The sequence below is a fragment of the Grammomys surdaster genome, unplaced genomic scaffold (assembly GCF_004785775.1).
Source record: "Grammomys surdaster isolate TR1022 unplaced genomic scaffold, NIH_TR_1.0 208, whole genome shotgun sequence".
NCBI classification, from domain to species: Eukaryota; Metazoa; Chordata; class Mammalia; order Rodentia; family Muridae; genus Grammomys; species Grammomys surdaster.
In genome coordinates, this window is record NW_021604653.1 from 910,608 (window position 1) to 934,957 (window position 24,350).

The window sequence follows — 24,350 nt, forward strand, 5'->3', positions numbered from 1 at the left end:
CACACACACCCCTCTCACAAAGGCTATAGATTAGTGGTAGAGTACTTGCATATGTATGTGGCCCAGAGTCACACTGCCAGCACTATAAAACAACAAGCAGCTAGCAACTGATCCTCTTGTGGATCAGCTGGTTGTAGAAGTCCTGGATATGTAAAGTCAAGAATACACCTTAAAAACCTCTCAAAACCCCACCCACCTTAAAACACAGGGAGACATATATCTCTTCACTCCCATGAAAACAGCTTTACTCCAGAGTTGCTTCTCTATTTTTAAGTCTTGAGGTTCAGAATGAGTCTGTGGAAATACGTGTCAATGGAAACAGGTGAAGAAGAAAACAGCAAAAGACAAAGGAGCACGAGGGAGAAAGCAGATGTGTCGGTGACTGTGAACCGTCTGCGGAACCGACACCATATGTGAGCCCAAGTCATTGCTGTCTGCACGTACCTCATTAAGCCAAATTAGAGCAAGAGATGGCTGTCATCTTCAGATCAAAACAAACAAGCCTGATTTCGTCATGCCCAAATCCTGTCTCTGATATGAAGAGCAACTCTCTGTAGAAGCTTCAGTCCCCTTACCAGCAAGACCATCTCTAGTGCTGAGGATACATCAGAGTTGCTAGAGTGCTTGTCTACTAGATATCTGCTAGATGCTTACCACTTATAAACAGATGTGACGGTACACACTTGTAACCCTAGTACTCCAGAGGTGGAGGCAGGAGGATCAAGAGTTTGAGGTAATCCTTGACTACAAAACAAGACAGAGACGAGCCTGTTCACACAAATGAGCAAATACATGAATGTAAATACGTCTAAATCATCAGTGGATAGAACATTTCAAAAATCTTACATTGTTTTTATAATGAGCCACCAACAGACAGCGGAAGGAATGACCTTAGTGTGGTTTCTCAGCCTTGAAGATGTGAGAGGCCCTTCCCCTTCAGACAACACAGGGGTCAGGTTTCTAGGGGCTTTTAGGAATTCCCAGACCAGGCAAGTGGCAGATGGGATATTCCAGGAGTGAAGGAAGGTAGGGCCACCCAAGGTCTCCTTTGTACAGTGATTGGCCTGCTGAGTGCAGGTCAGTGGAGGGTGCTCAGATGGACAAACCACTATGTATCTACTTGTTCACACTGACTCCCAGCAACATGGTGCTATTCCTAGATTGTTTGATTTACCTGTTGCTTCCATAGTTAGTCTTTATACTGTTTGGATTTAGAGTCACCCAGGAGACACACATCTGGGCATGTCTGTGAGGACATCTCCAGAGCAGGGAAACTCACCCTGAATATGGGCAGTACCATCCCATTGGCAGGAGTCCTGGACTAAATGAAAAAGGAGAAAGTGAACCAAGGACCAGCATCCATCTCACTGTCTGCTTCCTGCCTCCAGGATGCAATGTGAGCAGTCAGGTCAAGCTCTTGTTGTCATGACTGTCCCGCCATAGTGGACTGTACTCTTGAACTGTGAGCCAAAATAAAGCCTTCTTTATAATTTCTTTTGGCCAGGCATTTAGTCACAGCAATAGGAAAGTAATTACTACAAGTTCCTAAATCATTCTGCGAAATGGGCACTACTTTCCCATGCCATAGAAGAAGAAACTCAGAAGAAGGGTCAACAAACATGCCTACTCTGCCAAGGCATGAATGGCAGATTCTGGGTTTGAACCTCGGCCTTCTGGTTCTGGAGACGTTTCACGGTCTTTCCTTTCCCACAGCTCTAGAAGCAAAGATTCAACTGCCTTTAAACTAATATGCCCAAACTAATGGCTTTGGGTAAAGTATTTTACACTCTGCCAGATGCCCAGATCCCCAGGGATCACAAACCTTCACTGGGTTGTCTCCTCAGTAAGTAAGTCACCCTGGCATTCATGAACCTATACCTCTGGTAATCAAGATAGTGTCCTACTTCCTCCCATGGACCACCACGGCCCAACAGTTGCAGCTTCAGACTGATGTGGGTCTCAAGTCTCTTCCCTCAGGCCTCCCTCTTTTCTCTAATTTCAGATGTTTGTCTCCTACTTAGATCATCAAAAGTCTCAATCCTGAAGTTCTTTATTGACATGTATTCATTGCAATTAATGGGCTTCATGACATTTACACACACACACACACACACACACACACCCCTCATATTCCCCTCATTACCCACTCTTCTACCCCCACTCCTATTGATTCCCTTCTTCTCAACCTAGCTCCCCCTTCTACTTTCGTTTTTTGGTTTTGGTTTAATGTATCTATTGAGTTTGAACCAGGTGGCTCACAGGAGTATGGGTGGGGTAAATAAAGAAGCACAGGCACCTTACCAGTGGCCATGCCACACAAGGAAATATTACTTCCTCCCTCAGCAACCATTAACTACCTGTAGCTCCTCAGAGAGACACAGGACCTCGTGAGCCCCAACTCCACTCTTCTTTAAAGACTTGTTTTAATTTATATGAGAGAGAGAGAGAGAGAAAGAGAGAGAGAGAGAGAGAGAGAGAGAGAGAGAGAGAGGGAGGCGTGTATACATGCCCCTGTGAACTTGCATTCTTTTGGCTGCCTGTATAGGTCAGAAAAAGCTGTCTGATCTCTGGCGCTGTAGTTATAGGTGGTTGTGAGTTATTTAGTGTGGATGGGAGGAACTGAGCTCTGGTCCTCCTGAAGCTCAGCAAGTGCTCTTAGGCACTGAGGTAACTCTTCAACCCTCATGACCTCATTTTGAGATAGAATCTTATACAAATGAGCTGTTCAGATTAGTTTTTTGTCAAATGATACAAGCTAAGATCATCTGGAAAGAAAGAGGAAAATCTCAATCAAGAAATGTTCCCAACAGATTGGCCTGTAGGTAAGTCTACAGAGGCATTTTCTTGATTGATGATTGAGGTAGGAGGGCTCAGTCCACTGTGGGTGGCACCACTCCTAGGCAAATAATCCTGAGCTGTATTAAAACAAAACAAAACAAAACAAAACAAGCTAAGGGAGTTATGAAAATCAAGCCAGTAAGTAGTGTTCATCTGTGCTCTCTGCTTCATAGCCTGCCTAGTTTTTCTTCCATGATGTACTACAAGCTATAAGCTAAAATAAACCCTTTCCTCTCCTAAGCTGGTTTTGGTCAGCATTTTATCACATTAATAGAAGGTGAACAAATGTACAGGAGCTATCCTAGAACTCTCATTCTAATGCAGAGGATGACTTTGAACTTATGACTCTCTTGCTTCTACCTTCTGAGTGTAAGGATCTGGATAGATTTGTAGCACCACACAAGGCTTGCACAGTACAGAGGACAGAACTGCAGGCTTCTGGCATGAAAGGCAAACTCTCTACCACATGAGCTGCCTCCCTGCCCTACTTTTTTCCCACCTGGGTTTGGAATGGATCCCCTTCCACTGTACCTCCCTGTCACCTGTGTGTTCACTATTTCTTGAAAATCATAGCTCATCTCTTCATCCTCGAGCCTAAAGCCTTCCTCTTCAGCCAATACTGGCAGAACAAAACAGAGTTCCATTCTGAACGTTCCTCATGGGCAACTCCAACCTATCTTTCCGGTTCATCTTCTCCAGGAGCCCTAAGTATGCTGGGGAGGTAACTTCATGCTGTAAAGTTGATCTTTGGGGGCATAATTTGTTTTCCCTGAGTCATTAAATGTACTCTCTCATATCTTGATAATTATATATACACTCTGTTTCTGATTAATAAAACGGGTTTTCTTCTATCCAACATTCTGCAATCTGAATCCATTGTTTCACAGTGCTTTGTGCCATCGTTATTCCAAATCAGTGGCTCTTTTATGAAAAGAAATAATTACCTTTCATATAAGCAGAAAGCATAATGTTCGCTGCCAACTGCACTGGTTGTGGGCCAGGAAAGGCGTTAAGGTCAGAATTTCAAAGTAAGCATTTGAAGTTTAGAATATAATCTGCTTTGCTGGAGGTCTCAAGGGCCAGTTGTGAAGCTAAACAGGGAAAAGAGTGAGGGAGGCACTGCAAACAAGCTGGTTTGAAGGAAGAAGACACGTCTCTTCTGTGCAAGCAACACTGGAACCAGACACCTACCTACTACACTCTTATCACTACTGTTGGTTTAAAAAAGACCTTATTTTTGAATTATGCATACATGGGGAGTGAGGATGTGCAAATGGTGCAGGTGCCTGCAGAGGCCAGAAGAGGATGCTGGATCCTCTGGACCTATAGGCAACTGACTGTGAGCCACCCAATCAGGAATCAAATTCAATAGTAGGTGCTTTGAACCATTGAGCTTTTTCTCCAGCCCCTACTGATAATGATGATGATGATGATGATGATGAGAGAGAGAGAGAGAGAGAGAGAGAGAGAGAGAGAGAGAGAGAGATTGTATGTGTGCAGCAGTACCTCTATGCCATGTTTGTGGTGTTGGTTCTCTCTTATCACTTTTATTGGGGCTTCAGGGACTGACTACTGGTCACCAGGTCATCTGGTCACTACTGAACCATCTTGTCAGCCCTGAACTAAACATCTGTCTCCCCTGGCCACCACTGGGACTAATATCTATCATCAGATTGCAGTGAAACCTTGGGAGACTGGGTCTGCTTGGCACAGCCAGCTGACATTTGAGGCTGGAGAATCGTCTGTTGTGTGGGCTGCTCTGGAGAGCAGAACCTGTTAGGCAGTGGCTCCATCTCTTTCCTTAAGATAAAAATAGGACCTTCCAGCTGTGACAACTACAGCAGACTCCAGCTAGTGCCAAGTGATCCCTGGGGGTGTGAAGCTGCCCAGAGCTGAGAGTCACTGCTGCAGACATATGGCCCTGAGGGTCAGCATTACTGGCTTCACTTGAACTGCAGTTCTCGTTTTAATGACAAAGATCAAAACACTCTTGACCAACACAATGTAAGAATCTCACCAATAATGGCACCCGATTCCTGTGACACTGCCAAAGATGCTAACAAGTATTCTCGCCTTTTTGTTCATGGTGTGTGTGTGTGTGTGTGTGTGTGTGTGTCTGTGTGTGTGCACACGCATGGATGTATGCATGTGTATGTATGTACATACACTTATATTCACATGCATGTGGACCTCAAAGAAAGACTTCACCTAGAAGTTCATTTTCCTCAGGTACTAACTATTGGGGTAGTGGCGGTAGCATATGAGTGTTGGTGTACATGGCCATGAACACATGTGTAGCATATGTGTGTGGTTGAGGACAGTGGTGTTCTATCACAATCTAGTTTATTCCCATGAGACAGAGTTTCTCAGTGAACCTGGAGCTAGGCTTGTGGACAGCTAGCCCCAGCTATCTTCTGTCATAATACTGAAGTGACAGGCACAGGAAAGGGCACAGCCATGCCTGGCTTTCTACATGAGTGCTGGATTTGAACTTGAATTCTTATGTTTGTGCAGCAGTCATTCTTAGTCACTGAGCCATCTCCCTAGCCCATCTTGCTTTTTAGACTGACCTGGCCTGGAGCTGGCCAAGTAGGGTAGCCTGCCTAACTAGAGAGCCCTAGGTATCTCCTGGTCTCATCCCCCAGAAATGGAATCACAAGTGTGCACAACCATGTCTGCTTTGTTTTGTTTGTTTGCTTGCTTCTCTCTGTCTCTGTCTCTGTCTCTGTCTCTGTCTCTGTCTCTCTCTCTCTCTCTTCCTTCCTCTCTTCCCTCTCACCTTCCTTTCTTCCTTTTCTCTTGTTCATTCTTTTCCTTAAGTAAGTTCTGGGGATCAAATTCAAGGCCCCATGCACCTCTTTATCAATTGAGTTATCCCCTAGCTGTGTGTTCTTTATGATAAAAACCATAACATCCTTGTAAAAGCCACACCAACATCACACAGCTTCTTCAAAGACGACATACTAACCTGTCTTCCAGCACCCAATGCTATCTGGCAAAGGACAGAACAGAAAGCTACAGTGGCCCATGTTCATGCTGTGCTCAAGTTAAAAAGAAAGCACCCTGTAATTGGCCAGGCACAGCATGGAGAAGGGGTGGGGGGGAGCACTCCGCTGGCCAATCCCTGACCCTGAGAAAGTGACCTGGTGAGCTACAGCCTGGGCAGCGAGCTGGGACACTTTTGTGCTACTTTAACACAAGCACTACTCTGGGCTCACAAACAAGGAGGGAGCACAGGTGTAACTTAATTTCAAGGTCCATTAGCAGCACGGAGCGGGAAATTACACTGCTAAAGGCAACTCCTAGAACTCAGCAGGGACCTTTTTCAATTTTCAAATGGTAAGAACAATAATTATGGTGATTGTTTTTCAGAACAACATCGAGGTTCAAACACACTGCACTTCCCAAGGACTGGAAACCCCAATGTTTGTGGCAAACGTGATTTGAGAAATGGAGGGCTGCCTAAGAATCAAGTTGGATTAAATTCCAAAAATGCCAGTGAGCTGGGCCTGAACACTGGATTCTGTGACTGTTACCCAACTGTCCCTAACGCCGTAGTGAATGTAACACAACACGCACACTACTGTTCCTTTTGTTTGTTTGTTTTTCTTGCTTTTATGGGACAGTCAGTCAATGGCAGCTACTCGGTCAGCTTCTGCGTGGAAGCAAATGGTTATTGTTAGTGTTAAGCATTATGGGTAAAATTCACCACCAACTTGATGGGATCCAGAACCATGCAGAAGACAAGCTTCTGGGCATGTCTATGAGGAAGTGTCTACACTGGGTTAGTTGAAGTGGGAAGACCCAGACTAAATGTGGGCAGCACCATTCACAGGTTGGAATCCTTGACTGAATAGAAAGGAGACAGTGAGTTGAGCACCTGCGTCCATTTCCTGACTGGATGCACTGGGAGCAGCCTCCTCATGCTCTTGCCATGTGATTTCCCCACCAGGAACTTCCAAGCAGTGAGCCAAAATAAACCCTTCTCTCCCTCCATTTCTCCCTCCCTCCCTTCCACCTTCCCTCTCTCCCTCCCTCTCTTCCTCCCTCCCTTCCTAAGTTGTTTTTGTTGTTTTGCCAAAATGAGAAAAGTACCTAATACAGTTATGTAAACAAATGTATGCATACACACGTCTGTGGTAGAGTGCTCTGTGGTGTCCTCTCTTCTAGGATGTTACCGTCTAGAACTACAACTATCACCTTCGGTAGACAGTCCGCAGCACTGAATCATTGCCGCCAAACTCAGTCACAAGCAACAAGAGAGGGAGTGGCATCTACTGTAGTCTGAGAAAGGGAAAGGAGATGTCAAGTTCCACCTCCAAGCCACTTGCCATCAGGTGGAATCTGAGAACAGACAGGGTGAAGAGTTCATCTTGTAGAACCCAGCCTCTGTGAGCAGAGCCACTGAAGTCCTTCAGCAGCTCAGGCCTGAACTACGGCTGCATGGTGAGAGTGAAGAGCTCCGTCCTCAGGAGGAAGCACAGACACAATCACGGATCTACACTTACACTGCCCACCCTCAGCCTCCCCCGGAAAGACCTACCCAACCAATGCACTGTGCGCCATCATTTACATAACTTACAAAGCTAGAGGGAATCAAAATACATGCAGAAAGTCAAACATCCAACTAAGAACGACAGAGCCGGCACAGGTGCGAAGATGCCCGGGTGAAACCTATTACCTTGTACATGACCCTAAAAATTAAAAAAACAAACAAACAGAACTAGAGAAAGGAATTTTTCTTCTCTTTTTTTTTCTTTTACTTTTTTAGAGGCATGGTATGTGTGTGCATGTGTGTGTGAATGAAAATTTATGTATGTGTATGCGTGTGTTTGTGTGTAGATATACATTATGTGTGTGAGCGTGTGTATGTGTGTGTGGTATACACATTGGTGTGTCTATGTGTGTATATGTGTGTGATGTACACATGTGTGTGTGTGTGTGTGTGTGTGTACACAACCTTGGCTATTATTGCCTCTCAGTTTCTTCCACCTTTCTGTTTTCAAGACAAGATGTCTCACTGGCCTGAAACTTGTCAGACAAGGCTGGGTGTCTAGCAAGGCCCAGGGACCTGCATGTTTCCCCCTCCTCAGCACAGAAACTATCACACCTAGGCCTTTTTAGGGTAGCTCTTGGGGATCAGACTCAGGTCTGTAGGTTTGCAAGGCAAGCCCTTTTCCAACTGAACCACTTTTCCTGTCCCCAAAATCAAAATATGTCTTTCTAAAGACTAAAGCATCATTTGTTCATAGTGGGAGGACCCTGAACTGGCTGGGACAGTGCTGTACCACTCAGCAATGCTCCCTGGTCCCAGGAAGGCAGAGACTTGACATGGGAGCATTCGAGCGCTTGCAGGGAGGATAAGTTTGTGTAAATTAACTTACTTTGTGATTAAGAGGAAGGGTGGGACTTTTGTGCTCTGTTCTTTCATTTCCTTCCTCTCCAACAAAATAAATAGGGTTTGAAAAATGTAAATTTTTTATTTTAATAAAGTTCATTTTCTACCTAAATTTCTCTAAGGACACATTAACTCTGACAGAAAAACAACAACAAAACCCAAGGGTGATAAATTTGGGGGAAAAAGTCACTTTAGAAAAAAGTCACAGAGAATACAGCTAAACAGATCAAGGAAGTGATATCTGCCCACCCCTCAACCCCCCCAGCTCCCCCCCCCAACATGGCTATTCATTCTTAAAAAAAATAAATCCAGTGAACATTTTTTCAACTGCTATGGTGCCCAATTTAGAAGCAGTTTACAGTCAACCAGAAGATAGATCAGCAAGCAATAAGACACAACAGTAAGCAATCAGAAACATCAGTGAGCTGAGCAACACCAGAGTAAGCTGTAAAGACACGCCAGGGAGAGCGTTTCTGAGCAATTACCACATGTCTTCATGCTGGAAGGAAGAAAGAAAAACCTCACTTAAGTTGGGTTGGAACCCCCATAAAAATGAACTCTCTTACAGCTCTTGAGCCATTGCTGAGATGACAAAGGGGCTCTGAGGACCAACAGCACAGTCATGAACCAGCGAAAGCAATGGCAGGCTGCTCATGGTGGAGAGTTATTAATGCGGGACTCTCACGCTCCTCTAGAGCAACCTATCGTAAACAGGCAGTTAAAAACAGACAAAAAACCCCCCAAAACCATGTAGTGGTTAACTGACAAGGCACAAAGGACCCTCCAGCATCAGGGAAAATGAAGGAGAACATCCAGCAAATCCACGTGCAGTCCTAAGAAAAGATGCATCTGTGCACAGAGGGACCACATCACAGCAGCTAAAGCAGCAGATGACAATACAGAGGGAACCTCTCTATCAGAAAGACTAATAGTCTAGGAAGCTCAGCTCTCCTTTTCCAGGACCTTTCAGAAAATGGTAACGTCTCTGTTGTAGACTGTGGTAGTATGAATAAGAACGGCCCCAAAGGTGATACATGTTTGAATACTTGGTCCCAGTTGGTGGAACTGTTTGGGAAGGATTAAGGGATGTGGCCTGGTAGAGGAAGTGTGTCACTGGGCATAAACTTTGAGGTTTCAAAAGTTCATGCCATTCTCTGTCAGGAGATTCTCAGTTAGCTCTCACTACTACCTTCTGTTTGTGGATCAAAATGTAACCTCTTAGCGACTACCCTAGCACTATGCCTCCCTGCTGACTGCCATGCTCCCTTCAAGATATTCATGAACTCTACTGCTTTGAAATTGTTAGTCCCAAATTAAGCACTTAACTTTTTAACTTGCCTTGTTCAGGGTGTTTTATTACAATAATACAAAAGTAATTAAGCCACAGACTTGGCCCTATGTGATAACTTACAGATGGAAATGGGAGGTGATTAAAGCATAAATAATCTCTTTCCTATAAGCTATTAGAAGGGTGTGACGTTAACCCTGATTGTCAACCTGATGGGCTCTAGAATCTCCAGAAGGCAAGCTTCTGAGTATGTTCACAAGGGAGTTTCTAGACTGGGTTAACTGAGGCCTACGCAGAGAGTAGTACCATCCACTGACTGGGCTGCCAGAGTACACAAAAAGAAAAAGCCAGGCTGAGCAGTAGCATCCATCTCTCTCTGCTTCCTGACTATGGATGTCATGTGACCAGCTGCTTCACACTCAGATGCTGTCCTTTCCCACCATGGTGCACTGTACCCTCAAACTGTTGGCTAGAATAAGCCCTCCCCACTGACATTGCTTTTGCCAAGTACTTTGACACAGCAGTGATTAAGTAATTGACACAGAGGGCATAAGTGGCCTTGTAGACACCGTGATACCAAGGGCTCTTTCCATTCCCAAATACTTAAACTTAGTAACACATGTCAAAATACTTGCTTCTCAAGTACTCAAATACAAGACAGATTAAGTCAATATATGGTCCCTGCAAGTGACAGGCATCAGTTGTATAGTTGCTCTTAGCTTCCTCTTTCTTTCCCCACTTTCTCAAGGTCACAATCCATTTCTAGGAAGCTTCTCTTCCACAAGGTTCCTAGGCTGCAATCCTAACCAGCTCCAGAATATAACTTCCTGTAGAAGCCTTCCTCAGTCATCCTGCCTCACAACAAAACACCACATTGCTATTTTACATGTGTATAGTCTTTCCCTAATTATCCAGTGTACTGAAGGTCTGGAGTGTACCTAAACATAAGGATACAAAGGCGGGAGCTTGGGGTTGATTATTACACATTTAATTTGCGGGCTAGGGATGTGGTGCAGTTAGTGGAGTGTTTATCCAATGTGTACAAAACCTGGGGTTGCATCCCAGCATCCCATAAACTTGGTGTGGTACCTCAAGTCTATAATCTCACCACTGGGAAGTGGAGGGACGAGGATAAGAAGTTCAGAATTGCCAGTGTGGTCCCACACACCTTTAATCTCAATACTTGGGAGGTAGTGACAGGTGGATCCTGAGAGTTCAAGATCAGTCTGGCCTAGAGTAAGTTAGTTCTAGGACAGCCAGGGCTACAGAGACAAACCATATCTTGAAACCTAGATGGATGTATGGATGGATAGATGGATTGACTGACGGGGGGGGGGGGGGGGGCGCGGCTCAGAGAGTCTTAGCTGCATAAGACCAGCCTAGGAAACAAGAGACCGGGTGGTGGTTTGTCCCTAATAGTCTCTGGCATTTGGATACTTGGTCTCCAGTTGATGGCATTGGTTGGGGAGGTTGAGAAGGTGTGGTCTTGTTGGAGGAAGTATGTCACTGGGGGAAGGCTTTGAGAGTTTAAAGACGAAAACTACTTCTAGGGAACTCACTCTATTTCTTGCTCTAATTCAAGATCTGAACCCCCAGCTTTTGCTCTACCCTCATGCTAGCTGCCATTATGGGCCCCTATCTCTTCGGATTGGCAAGCTAAATAAACCCTTCCTTCTCTAAGTTGTCTTAGTCGTGGTGTTTTATCAAAGCATCAGGAAAGCAACTAATATACAGCCTGTCTCAAAACAAAATAATTCTGATCCTGAATTCACTCCTATTTCTTAAACTAAAAAAAAAAACAAAAAAAAAAAAACAAAAAAAACAGCATCATCCTGATTTTTTTCTTTTTTTAAAATTATGTATATGTGAGTGAGTATGTACTGTTGGGTGCAGATGCTCACAGAGATGAGAGGAAGGCATCAGGTCCCTTAGAACTGAGGTTACAAGTGATTATGAGTGATCCAACACGGGAGTTGGGAACTGAACTTGGGTTCTTCACAAGAGCAGTACATGCATTTAATCAGTGAGTCACCTTGCCAGCCCTTCATTCTGGTGTTTTATTATATTAAATTCACTAAATATTGGAAGCACATCTGTGGAGGCACATTTAAAGATGCTTCTATCTGAGTCTAGCTTCCAGAACGAGCCCCTCAGACCCTTGTTAGCACAGTACCCAGGTCCAGAAAGCGTCCCATTTGAAAGCATTTACACCATGGCATTCCTGAGTTCACTCATGATGCTGTGCTCTAGGATCTGACACTCAAGAAAAGCAGCCTCTCTCTATCGCCTGGTTGCAAGACAACCAAAGGCCACAGGGCCACAGAGCAGGGAGAGAGTGATGGCATAAAAGTCTATCCAGTTCATGGATAGATGACCAGAGAACAACAAACCTAAAAACAGAAAGAAAACCATCCTGGGGGCTTAGAAAATGGCTCAGTAGGTAAAGTATTTGTCTCATGCCCATGAGAACTTCATACACACATAAAAGTGCACCTATAAGGTCTCAGAGCTAGGTAGGGACAGGGGGAAACTTGGGGCCAATCGGGACAGCCTAATCAGTGATCTGGCCTCAAATAAAACTGAAAGCAATTGAGGGAAGCATCCAATGTTGGCTCCTAACCTCTACATGCATGTAGAAGAGTAAGTAGGCTATACCTACATACACACTCACACATACACACACACACATACACACACACATATATACACACACATACACACACACATATACACACATACACACACACACATACACACACATACACACACATACACACACACATACACACACATACATACACACACACACACACAATGGGGAGAGGAAGGAGAGGAGGAGACAGCACCCCATCTTTCAAATCAGATAACACAGAAGCACGATGCAGTCAGTCAGGAACTTTCCACATGCATCCCCAGTGGAGTGGGCACTGAAAGCAGAGCCTGGAGAGGCACAGCACCCACTTATTAATAAGCAGCTCAACACAGTGGGAGGTTTCCTTGTCTAATTACAGAAACTGTTGGAAATGGCAGGGAAGACAGGATTTATGGCCTAGATGACACTGTCTCTGTATTGTAATTAAAAGTTATTTTTAACACTTTGGTGAGATACTGGGATTATTCAAAATAGTTTGTGAATTAAAAGTTGCACAATGTCAAAAAAGCCAAAGAAAAAGGTAATCCACCCAGCTTGCTTAATTTGAAGCAGTCACTGTTTTGACTCTGAGAGGTAGGAAAGGGGAGAGAAAAATCTCTCCCACCTTTAGGTCCATGAGAAAAGATGTCCATGTCAGAAGAACAGAAGGGAGAGGAAGCAGCTTTTATGTATTGGTTTGTTTGCTGATTATATCCCAGTGTGGGCTGGAACTGGCCACGTAGCTGCAGATGACCTTGAGTGTCTGATCACACTACGTCCACCTCCTACACATGAGTGTATAGAGTGTGACTGCCGCTCCCTGTTTTAGGCAGTGCTGAGGATAGGACCCAGGGCTCTGCGGATGACAGGTAAGCACTCTGCCAACTGAGCTCCATCCCAGACCCCCTAAAAGCTGGATCTTTAAAAACTCAAAAGTAACATAGCTACTTCTTCTTCTTCTTCTTTTTTTTTTTTTTTTTTTTTTTTGGTTTTTTGAGACAGGGTTTCTCTGTATAGTCCTGGCTGTCCTGGAACTCACTCTGTAGATCAGGCTGGCCTCGAACTCAGAAGTCCTCCTGCCTCTGCCTCCCAAGTGCTGGGATTAAAGGTGTGTGCCACTACTGCCAGGCTACATAGCTACTTCTTAACTTCATTTTATAAACAAACAAACAAGTAAACTCATGAATATAATACGGAGGGTAGGGGGAACTTTGTCTGCAAGTATGTCTGTGTGCCATGAGTGTGCCTGATGCCTGAGAAGGACATAAGAGGGCATCAAATCCCCTAGAACTGGAGTTATAGACAGTTGTGAGTCATCATATGGGTGCTGGGAATTAAACCCAGGTCCTCTGGAAGAGCAACAGTATTCTTAAGAGCTGGGCCGTCCATCTCTCCAGCCCCTTAGTTTATCTTCTAATCAGTTAGGGAATGCCACATATGAAAAGTCCAGACAGCTTGTTCACAAGCACTTGTATCCAAAGTGCTCCCCCCTCTAGTCCTACACTGGATTCTATGGTCATGCTACCAAGAGGAATTAGGGCTCGCACACAGATAGGCCAGGAGTGGACTCCAAGGTGTTGTGATCTGAAGGTGGACCCAATGCAGTCTGTGGACAAGCCTTTGGTGTAAGACTTAGGTTTTGCTTTAACTCATTCCATCCTCTTGTCTTAGATCCCAAAGTTAAGAGGGGGCCAGGTAGGATACATCCCGGTGGAAATCACATGGCAGTGCCCATGAGTGTTCATGGCACCGGGCCAGAAGAAGGCTTTTCTACCTGTCTGGTGCTCCATGTGTACAAAGAGGCATTTTGTGCAGTGGCAACCATGCCTTAGCAAGGCAGGGAGAGAAGGTACCACAGGCAGTGAATAGCAAGTCACATTAACTTCCAGAATCTTGGAATTTGTATCTATCACGATGGCTACCTGGCATTTGTCTTTATTTCTTGAGACAGGCTTTCATATAGCCCAGGCTGTGCCACAAAGTATGACCTTCAATCCTCGATCCTCCTGCCTGCTTTACATCTCCTCCCAGCTTGCCAGAGTAAAATTTGTGTAATGAAAAATTATTTTACATTCTTCCATTTTTCTCCTTTTATTTCATATGAGTTTAATCATTCATTTGTATCTGTCCACAGCTGCTGAGAATTTCTTTCATGCTCTGTGTTACAAAATAGCACTACCTTACCTTCTGTTAAAGTACTTCCAGCTTTGGCCCTTGGGTGTTTTAGTTTCCTCTTACAGCTCGGGAGAGCCTCAGACTCACTGAGTAGCTGAGGATGACCCTGAGCTCCTCAGTGATCTCCGCTCTCACGCACTGGGATTACGGGAGCGCACGCCCACACCCGGCTAACTGATGGCTAGCAGGCTTCTGATCACAGGAGCGCATGCCCACACCCGGCTAATTCAAGGCTAGCAGGCTTCTGCATCTGACAGGAGTTGGGAAGGGAAAATACTCGTCTGGTGGGAGCTTTTCTGATAACCTCTGCATTTCATTTCATCTACGTTCTGAATCTTATCAGCACAACTCAATTCTGGGAACTCATTATCTGCCTGGGTGTTAGAGAATCCACCAGTTATTCTGAAAAAAAAATCATAAAAATGTCCCAATATCTGTTATTAAAAAATAAATGTAAAGCCTGCCTTCACGACAGTCATGTCAAGTTTATGGAATTTTTATTGCCCCAGTAAGAACCTTGATGCTGTGGTTTTAGGAAGGGCTCAGTCCCATGGCTGGGCAGGGAACGGCCATCCTTACCGGCCACATTAATTTTTTCAAGTGATACCAAGCTGGGGACAGCCGTGGTGGAGTTGGTGGAATTCGCTCCTGTGCCATTGACGAGATTGTCCACCTTTGACTCGAGCTTGCCGATGCGCTGCAAGATGTTATCCAGTAACACAGCAAGTGTTTTCTTCAGATCTGTGCAAGGAAAAAAAAAAGAAAGAAAACTGAAAACTTCTGCAGGCTCTGCCACAGGCTTCTGCCACAGGCTTCTGCATGGCCAACCTGTGGCCTGTGTGCACCCAGGATATGTATGAACATAGCCCAACACTAACTCATAAATGTAAAATATTCGGAGATAGATTTTGTAGCATTTTCTTTGGTAACTTTATCGTATGGTACCTGAGCACAAACTCTGTAGATGAGAATGTTTTGAACTACAATGTAAAAAAGTTGGATGGAGGCAGGTGAGATGGCCCAGTGGCTAATACCACTTGCTGCATCAGCATGATGACCTGAGTGCAGATCCCTAACGCTCACATAAAAAGCCATGTGTAGCCATGCATGCCTGTGACCCCCTGAATTAGGGAGTAGAGGGCTTGGGGAAGAAAGTCACAGGACTGTTGGGCTTGCTGGCTGCCAGCATGGCTCTGGGTTCCATTTCTACCTTGCTCCAAGAGAATAAGATGGAGAAAAAAGAGAATAGGACACCTAGCATCATCCTCTGATCTGCCCACTCACACCCGTGTGTGTGGGTACCCTCCTCAGTACCACAAACGAGCCACAAAAGTTGTTAAATGTTTCTAAAGTGGCTAACCTCCCCTAAAATGATCACATCTTAGTGATCGCAGGAACCGCCTCCCATCAGCCAGACTTGAGAAAACAAGCCAGTCTGTGTGAAAGCGACTCTGATAAGGAGTGAGGCTGTAAGACTATTTCTAGACACAGGTCCAGAGAGAGAAATCCTTGCCATGGCCCATCCTACCTCAGCACTGCAGGGATCCTTGCTCCACATGGTGCTGTGGCTAATGACACACAGAAATGATCTGAGGGTGTAGCCCAGCCTCGAAGCAGCTTCAGAATGAAGTTCACTGCTATTTTTATTGTCTAGCATATTCTATTCTGATCTTTTTTTTTTCCTATTTGATATAGGGTCTAAAGAACTCCTCACTGGTCTTGAACTTACTACGTAATCAACAATGACCTCAAACTCCTGATCCTCCTGCCTCTACCACCTGAGTGCTAAGATTACATGTGTGTGCGATCTCACCTGGTTCTATGTGGAACTGGGGTTGGATGTAGCTAGGCAAGCCTCCTACCAAATGAACCACATCCTTGGGCCTCAAATTTTTAATTATCCTTTTAGGAATTCATTCACGTATGCAATGACATATGACCATACCCACACACATACTCCCCCCTCCAACTCTTTAGGTTGTATCCCCCAACACAACTTCATGTCTCCTCTCCTCCTCCTCTCCCTCCTCCTCCTCCTCCTCTCTCTCTCTCTCTCTCTCTCTCTCTCTCTCTCTCTCTCTCTCTCTCTCTCTCTCTCCATCTCTCCCTCCTCTCCTCCCTCCCACTTTCTGATAGACCACTATGTCTAATCAGTGGTGTCCATCTGAGCATGGGTATGAGGCTGCCTACCTACAATGGCCATGCATACTCTCAAAGGAGAATGGTTCTCCCTCCCCCAGCAGCTATATATAAACTGGCTCCTCAGTAAGGCATGGGGCCTAGAGAACACTTCCTTCATATATTTCCAAACAATTCAATATTTTAAAGGGGCTAAATTTCTGGTGGTTATTAATGGGCATAATTACACATTCACAGGCATGCTGGAGAACCTGACATTAACTATAATCAGATTTAGGGAAACAACTAGAGTCATGATTGCTCACAAACACTTATCAAACTAGTAAGGATGAGGTTGTATTCTAAAGGCTAAGGACATTCTCTGTGGCGATTACATCAAAAGAATGGAGTCCTTTTCTTAGATGTTAGACTGTCAGACATTTCCAACAAGCCTTACCTGGGTCAAGAAACAAGCTCCTTGGAACAGAAGCATGAGCGTGTAATGAACACAGGAAGTCTATGAGAACGTTATGTGTGGGGAACACCCTACATTACGGGATATGAGCAGCGAGGAGGCCCTAAATCAACAACATATAAAGATGTCCAGACATTGCTGAATATATCCTAGGGGCAAAATAGCCTTCATTAGAGAAGCCACAGAATACGGACATACTCTAAACTTGTGTATTCCTAGCTACCCTCTGGAATATTAAGAACATATTAGAGGAATAGTTTTACACTCACTAAAGCAAGAGTGAGAAGGGATACTGTAAGCTTACATGAGCTATGGCCTCTTACCACCACAGCCATTGCTGCAAACACAAGGGTGAGAAGAAAGGATGGTTCCTTCCTCCTCCAGGGAAAGGGAGCAGAAATTGAGCTAATATAGATAGGCTCTGAAGGGCTTGGAACCTTCTGGAACCATGCTTTAAAAGCTACAGGACTTGAGAACAGAGCCCTAATAGAGTTATTGGTGACAGCCATTGTGGAACACTATCAATTAAGAGGATATGCTCAGGCTTGGGAGATGACTCAGATGCAAAATTACTTGTTCTACAAGTTTGAGACCCTGGGTTAAGAGATCCTAGTACCAAGATACAAAGCCGGGCATGGTGGCACATGCCCACAGATACCAGCACTAGGGAAGTAGAGATAAGTAAATCCTTGCATCTTACTAGCCAGTTCCAGGTTCAGTGAGATAGCCTGTCTCAAAACAAACAAATGAAACAAAACAAAATGTTGAGTATCACTGAGGAAAATATACAATGTTGACCTCTTGGAATCTGGAAACACACATACACACACACACACACACACACACGGAGGAGGAAGCAGAGGAAGAGAAGGAGGAGAAGGAAGAGGAAGGCAGACAGACTGACAGACACACAGAAACAGAGAGGGAATAAATACATTAATAAAAACCTATTCTTCCTAAATTCTAAAACTATACTTTGTCACTGTCATGAAGAGTGACTCTGAGACACAGTGTAGGACAGGACTTGAAGATGGAGAAGGGGCTACTGCTACTGATGTTCCTTCCCAAACTGTCACAGTACTTTTAGCTGTGTCTACACACCTCCTTCATCCTACTGACTTTATCTAGAGAACTCAATGCATGCTATATGCATATCCTATAGACACAAGGGAGAAATATATATATATATATATATATATATATATATATATATATATATATACTTTCCCCCAATGACAGATAACTAAGGAGCAGTTTCTTCAGAAGTAGCTTGGATCTGTCTGCCAGCATTTCTAACTTGCAGCTTCTAAACCTATGTGTCAGACACTGGCCTCTTGTGCCTGTCATATCTTCTCACTAAGCCATATCCCAACCACACTGGAGAGTTGTGGATACCATTGTACAAAGGCATGTCTACCCACACAATCAAAAAAAAAAAAAAGAATTAGTAAAACCCTGGCTTTGTACATCTGCTGTTGGGTGGAGGCAGAAGATCAAGCTACCGAAACCCTCAGCATCTCTAGACTCACTGCAGGGGCGGCCATGCTTCCTCACTAGATGAGGAAGAAAGAGTTCATTTTCAACTAAAGCAATACTAAGACACCATTTCAAAGCTGTACTATCAAAGACTTAAAATATATATAAGTAAAATGGCCTACATGTTGGTATGGGTTGCACAGCATATATTTGGAGGTCAGAGGGCAGCCCAGATACTGTTGTTCAGAAGCCTTCTCCACTCCTTTGTTTTGTTTGAGACAGGGTCTCTCATTGGCCTGGAGCTGCCACGAAGCTAGGCATGCTGGCCAGTGTGCTTCTAGGAATCCACCTAGTTCCACCTCCCATCTCATCTCCTTTGGGTTTATGGGTACAAGATGTCATATCTGGCTTTTTTTTTCAAACACGAGTTCTGGGGATTTGAACTCAGGTCCTCACACATTCAAGGAGAATGCTTTACCAACTGAACCATCTCTTCAGTCCCATTTAAAGATACTATTAACGAGAAACACAAGCACAAAGGAGATGGGGCTTGAGAGATTGCTCAGTGGTTAAGGGCACATTCTACTCTTCCAGAGGAAGCCTAGCTTGGTTGGCCACACTCACACTAGGCAGCTCACAACCACCTGTAACTAGCACCAAGAGATCTGACATCCTTTTCTGAACCCCGTAGGCACGTATACTCACATGGTATACATGCGTGTGAAGAAACACTAAACAAACAGGAAATGAGAGAGATGGGAAAGAAGAAGAGAGGAGAGAAAGAGGAAGAGGGGGAAGGACGGAGGGAGACAGACAGACAGATAGACAGGGTAGGGCTAGGAACAGACTACAAGAAGAGGATGCAAAGCCCAGGTCTGTATTTTTACAAATATACAGTGCCCAGTATACTACTGCACTCAATGAATATTCTTTATATGAGCAAATTAGCAAAACAGATCAACTATCACCTACAAGAACAAACAATTGTCCTCACGTAAATTATAGCTTCCTGGGTGATAAAAGCATTTCTCACCTTTTTAAAAAGGTGTAAAAACTGCTAACAGCTTTATTGCTGTTTTAAGCAAACAGCGGAATATTTGGTTATGTTGTATTTAATGGTAATTCATTTATTTAAGGACACTGTATGACGCAGAGTAGTTCTGATGGGGTTTAAAAAGAAAATGAGGACACAAATATTCCTTCCAAATTCTAGCATATTTTTATATTTATCGTGGTGTTTTACGGTTACAGTAGCAGGAAAATGTGTCCTCAGCAGGATTACAATTTCTAATTACTAATGAGCTTTTAAATTTTTCTTCTTACTTCAAAAACCTCAGCAGTAAAAACTGAAGCCCAACATTACTACCCATGTTTCCATGATCCTAAAATTCGCTGTACACAGTAACGATGAGAGTGGGTGGCTGAGAACATCTAGAACACCCCTCTGGGGAAGGAAGAGCCGCTGCTTTTCAAGCCAGGACCTTCGGTTAGTGCTGAGATCAATTAGACTTCAGCAGAACAGGTGCCCTCAGTGCATCTGGAAGTTTTCACTTCCAGGAAGCAATGACAGCACACAGTAGAAAGGGCTAGTAGGCTCAACCAAGACCAGGATGGAGAAGAAGTTAGCATTGCTATTTCTTTGTGAGGGTTAATGTTGGCTACCAGATCCCAAGCACTGAAAAGGCAAGCCTCTCTGTACATCCGTGAGCAGGGATTGTACATTAGGTCAATTGAGGTCAACTTGGTGCACAAGAAGGGCCCTCAGAAGAAACAGTGGCTCTGCTGGTAGATTAGGGTTCTCAGGTGCATGACCCATATCCTCAAGAGAGAACGGCAAACCATGATTTCTCTCATCAAACCAATCAGTATTTGAGAAATTTCCAAGAAAGGCTGTATATGGGGGCTATCCTTCCCCTGGTCTAATCTACCCCGGGGCCATGCATGACTCCTTAAATTCCACTTACTACTTCAGGACAGAAGGCAGGGACAAGAGACTCCTGGGAAGCTCAACCGATTGGCCTGAGGAACAAGACACTCTGTCTCAAACAAGGACGAAAAGGAGCATCACCCAACGCTGTCCTTATCCTCTGATTTCCACATGTATGCTATGGCATATACTTATATAAGCTGTAAAACACACATAGAGACATACACACACACACACACACACACACACACACACAAACACATACAGAGTGGGAAAGGGATAGAGAAGGGGAGAGGGAAATAACAGCAACAAAACAAAAGCAGAGAATTAACGCCTAGCCTGCTGGTACTCCACTCACTCATCTGTGGCATTGGTTACCAGGCGCCATTTTAAGAAGGATCTGTAAAAGTCAGCTAAAGGTTCTGGGCAAGACCATGGCTTGCAATTTCACTTGTCAGGGACAGTGACTATGTTCAGCACAGAAGTGACTATGCAATGAGCCAAGGACTTACATCCAAACTGCCAAAAAATAATTTCCTTCTCTGCTTGGCTCCTATCTCAAATCCCTTTCTGCCATGGCTGCCCTGAGAGACAGAACATGGGCAAGACAGCTGCTGAGCAGCCTCGCTCCCAGCACCAGAGAACAGGCAAAGACGGGGCACTAATGAGACATGGAAGGTGTTAATGAAAAGAGAATTAAACCTTGGTCTCCTAGAGCCATCGGCTACCGGGAATGTCAAGTCCCATCACTTACATATCTTAAAATTAATTTTCAAATGACCTTTCCATGGATAGACACTATAGTCGTGTGTGTGTGTGTGTGTGTGTGTGTGTGTGTGTGTGTGTGTGAATAGTTGTTATTTATACCAGAGGAGAGCTGGAAAAGAGTCAAACACTGCATGAGAAAGACTGGGTTACATTATCCAATCTGTAAGCTAGACTGAATCGCTAGGCAGATACTGGCTTTGCAGCATCATCTGTGTTTACCGCCAATGGCAATTCATACAAGGTTGATAACGATGTGGCTATCAAATGACTTAACAGCATGAAAAAACAGCACAAAGACAAGTTTCCAGTCGTATATAAATACCACCCTGATTTCTAAAGAGGAGCATGTATACATTTGTCTATATACACAAATACACACACACACACACACACACACACACACACACACACACACACCAGCACTTTTAAAAGACTGGAGGAGGGCTGGGAATGTGGCTGAGTTGGTAGACAGATGGCCTATATGCACAGAGCCCTCGGTTGGGCCCCCAGCACCACATGACCTAGGTATATCAGTACATGCCTATAATGCCAGTACCCAAGGACACAGAGGCAAGAGGATCAGAAGCACAAGGTCATCCTTGGCTACCCAGTGAGTTCTAGGCCAGCCTGAGACACATGAGACCTTAAAGGAAAGAAAAGAAAGAAAAGCAAGAAGTAAGCTTTGTTATCACTGGTAAGCCCTGAGTCTAGAACTGAAGCTTTCTATCAGTTTTCATTCTCTATAGTTCCTCATACGCTCTCAATTTTCTACAAAAATTCACACCATCTTCAGGTCACACAAGTATAAATGCCATTTTAAATCTGCAGGCAGGACAGTGATCTCTACTCTCGGAATACAGCTTTAACATCAAGTGAGAAGACACCTCTCAGAAATGTCTCAATGGCACACCCTGCTTTAGTCATGTGATTTTTCCCAACACAGGACTTCATGTAGGCCACGTTACCCTCACCTCACTCCGTACTTATAGCGCTGAGGATGACTTTGGACTCCTTAGCCTCTGCCTCTGCCTGTCTAGTGTTGGGGTGACAGATGAGCACCACCATATATCTGTTTTGGTTTTTTAGTTTTGGGTGGGTTTTTGGTTTTGTTTTGGGGTTCTTTTTGTTTGTTTGTTTTGTTTTTTTATGTGGTACTGCTTAACCCAAAAGCTCTCTGAATGCTACGCTAGGCAGCCTCTTAGTTTCTGAGTCCAGTTGTTTCAATGATGAACTGTAACTTATAGCTGAAATAAATCCTTTCCTCCCCTAAGTTGCTTTTGGTCTCAGTGTTTTTTCACAGCAACAAACTAGGGCACTACCAGAATCCAAAGGCTGAACATGTCTGCCACTCACGCCTCGGCTACTAGGTAAGTGATGGAGGTTCAATCAGGCTGCTGTGGGTAGTACCAGTAATAAACGTTTCCCACCCAGTTTGGTGTGGGGATAAATGCTGTCCTCTCTGATCCCTATAGCTGTGCCATGAGTTGAGGGAGGTCACATCTACTACATCCTGAGGCTCATCACTTGCCCAAAGTCACACATCTGGCATGGTGCAGGCTCATCTCCCAACCCACATGGAAACAAACGGTCTCTACGGGCTTTTGACAATAAACAGCTGTCATATCAAGATCACCCATAATAACTACTTGGAGCATCCTGGATGTGGAGCCCACATGGAATTTCTTCCACTTCCTGTCTTGCTAAAAACAGGACTGTGATTCTCACAGTCATTCCAGCTGCCAGGGCACCGCACAGATAGGCACAGAACCTCTGGCGATGGGGGATGGGGTGCAACTATTCATTTCTAGCTCCTACTACGTGCTTGGCAAAGCCTGGAAACAGAGTCCAGGAGTGTTAAATGTCTGCCCTCAAGGATAAGGAGGATGGCCTTTGAGAACAATGAGGTCATGCTGTTAGGTGGCCTAGAAGTTAGGAAGGATGAGAACCATGGACAGGGGGCTTTTTGTGAGGAGGTCTGGCAGACTTCTCGGAAACTGAGAATGAGTGAGGAGGGAGTAAAGAAGGCACAGAAGCCAGAACATTGAAAAACACTCATCCAAGATCCAGAACAGGAGTGAGGAAGGTAGGGAACTCCTGAGGGCTGGATCACTGTAGTATGAGGTCTGTCAGGCTTCTTTTGAGAGGAAAAAGGCATGGTGGCACAAGTGTGTAAAGATACAGGACCATGGCAGGCTCTGAACACCAGGTAAGGAGAAGGGCCCTGAGATGCATCCCTTCCTCAAGTCCAATGTGGGAGAAAAGGTTCCACAATAGGGAGGAGGGTGGGCCCCATATTCACATGCACGCATACACACACACACACACACGCACACACGTACGCACGCACACACATGCACACACGCACATGCACACACTCCTGACACAGAATGCTGGCTGTCTCTTTAATCTTTACACTGGATGTGCTCCAGAGCTTGACCTCCCTTTGACCGTGTGGCTGAGTGTCCAGCACAGCACAGCACAGCAGGAAACGCCCCAAGCTCCCAAACATGTTCATTTTTAGGTTCCAAGGGTGCCAAGCAGTCCTTCCCTAAACCACACCAGCTGTATCCTTGGAGAGAGAGCAAGGTCTCCCGAGACAAGTCCTGGAGCCTATCTTCCTCCTATCGGTCTTGCTGCAGTAACAATGTATTTTTCCTTCAAGGGCAGAGACTATCTGCTTCCATCATGGTGGTTTCCCAGAAGACTCCACAAAAGTCTTAGCTCTCCCGAGACAGTCCCCTTGGTCCTATTGGTAACAACAGAGGCAAGAATACAAAGGGGGGGGCACTTTTTCAGACTTGCAACTTTGTCTCACCACACCTCGTTTTTTCTCCTAGAACAATGGAAAGAGAAGCTCTCATGTGCAGCTCAGTGGAGCCGACACCCTAGACATATATATCCAGGCTGGAAAGGCACCACCAGCTCAAGGCACGTAGGTCTGCTCAGTCCAGACTGCTGATAAAAGCCCAGAGTTGTATCCTTCACCTGACTGTCACCACCATGCAGTCCTAAGGGGCACCAGTATCCCCAGTGAGCATCTCCCTCCTGCTGCGCATGCTCTGTCCAAACCTTCACCTTTTGTCCTTCAGCTACACAAGTACTGCCAGAACTCTAGCCCAGGACCACAGAGACACTTGCGTGACACTATTTATTAGACAACCACCAACACATGAGTAGATAATGAAAACAGGGCATACATATACAAGGGGATTTCATTCAGTCGGCTGTAAAGAAAAACAAAAGTCATGGGACAGC

The 24,350-nt window shown here is 44.8% G+C and overlaps 1 protein-coding gene across 1 annotated transcript in view; it reads right to left on the reverse strand.

Annotated features, from left to right (window-relative positions):
- Mgat5 (alpha-1,6-mannosylglycoprotein 6-beta-N-acetylglucosaminyltransferase) overlaps positions 1-24,350 on the reverse strand; it is a 281,270-nt gene that overhangs the window by 149,251 nt on the left and 107,669 nt on the right. The window contains exon 4 of the mRNA XM_028771515.1: positions 14,911-15,072. Coding sequence (XP_028627348.1) covers positions 14,911-15,072 — 162 coding nt within the window. The remainder of the gene's footprint in view (positions 1-14,910; positions 15,073-24,350) is intronic.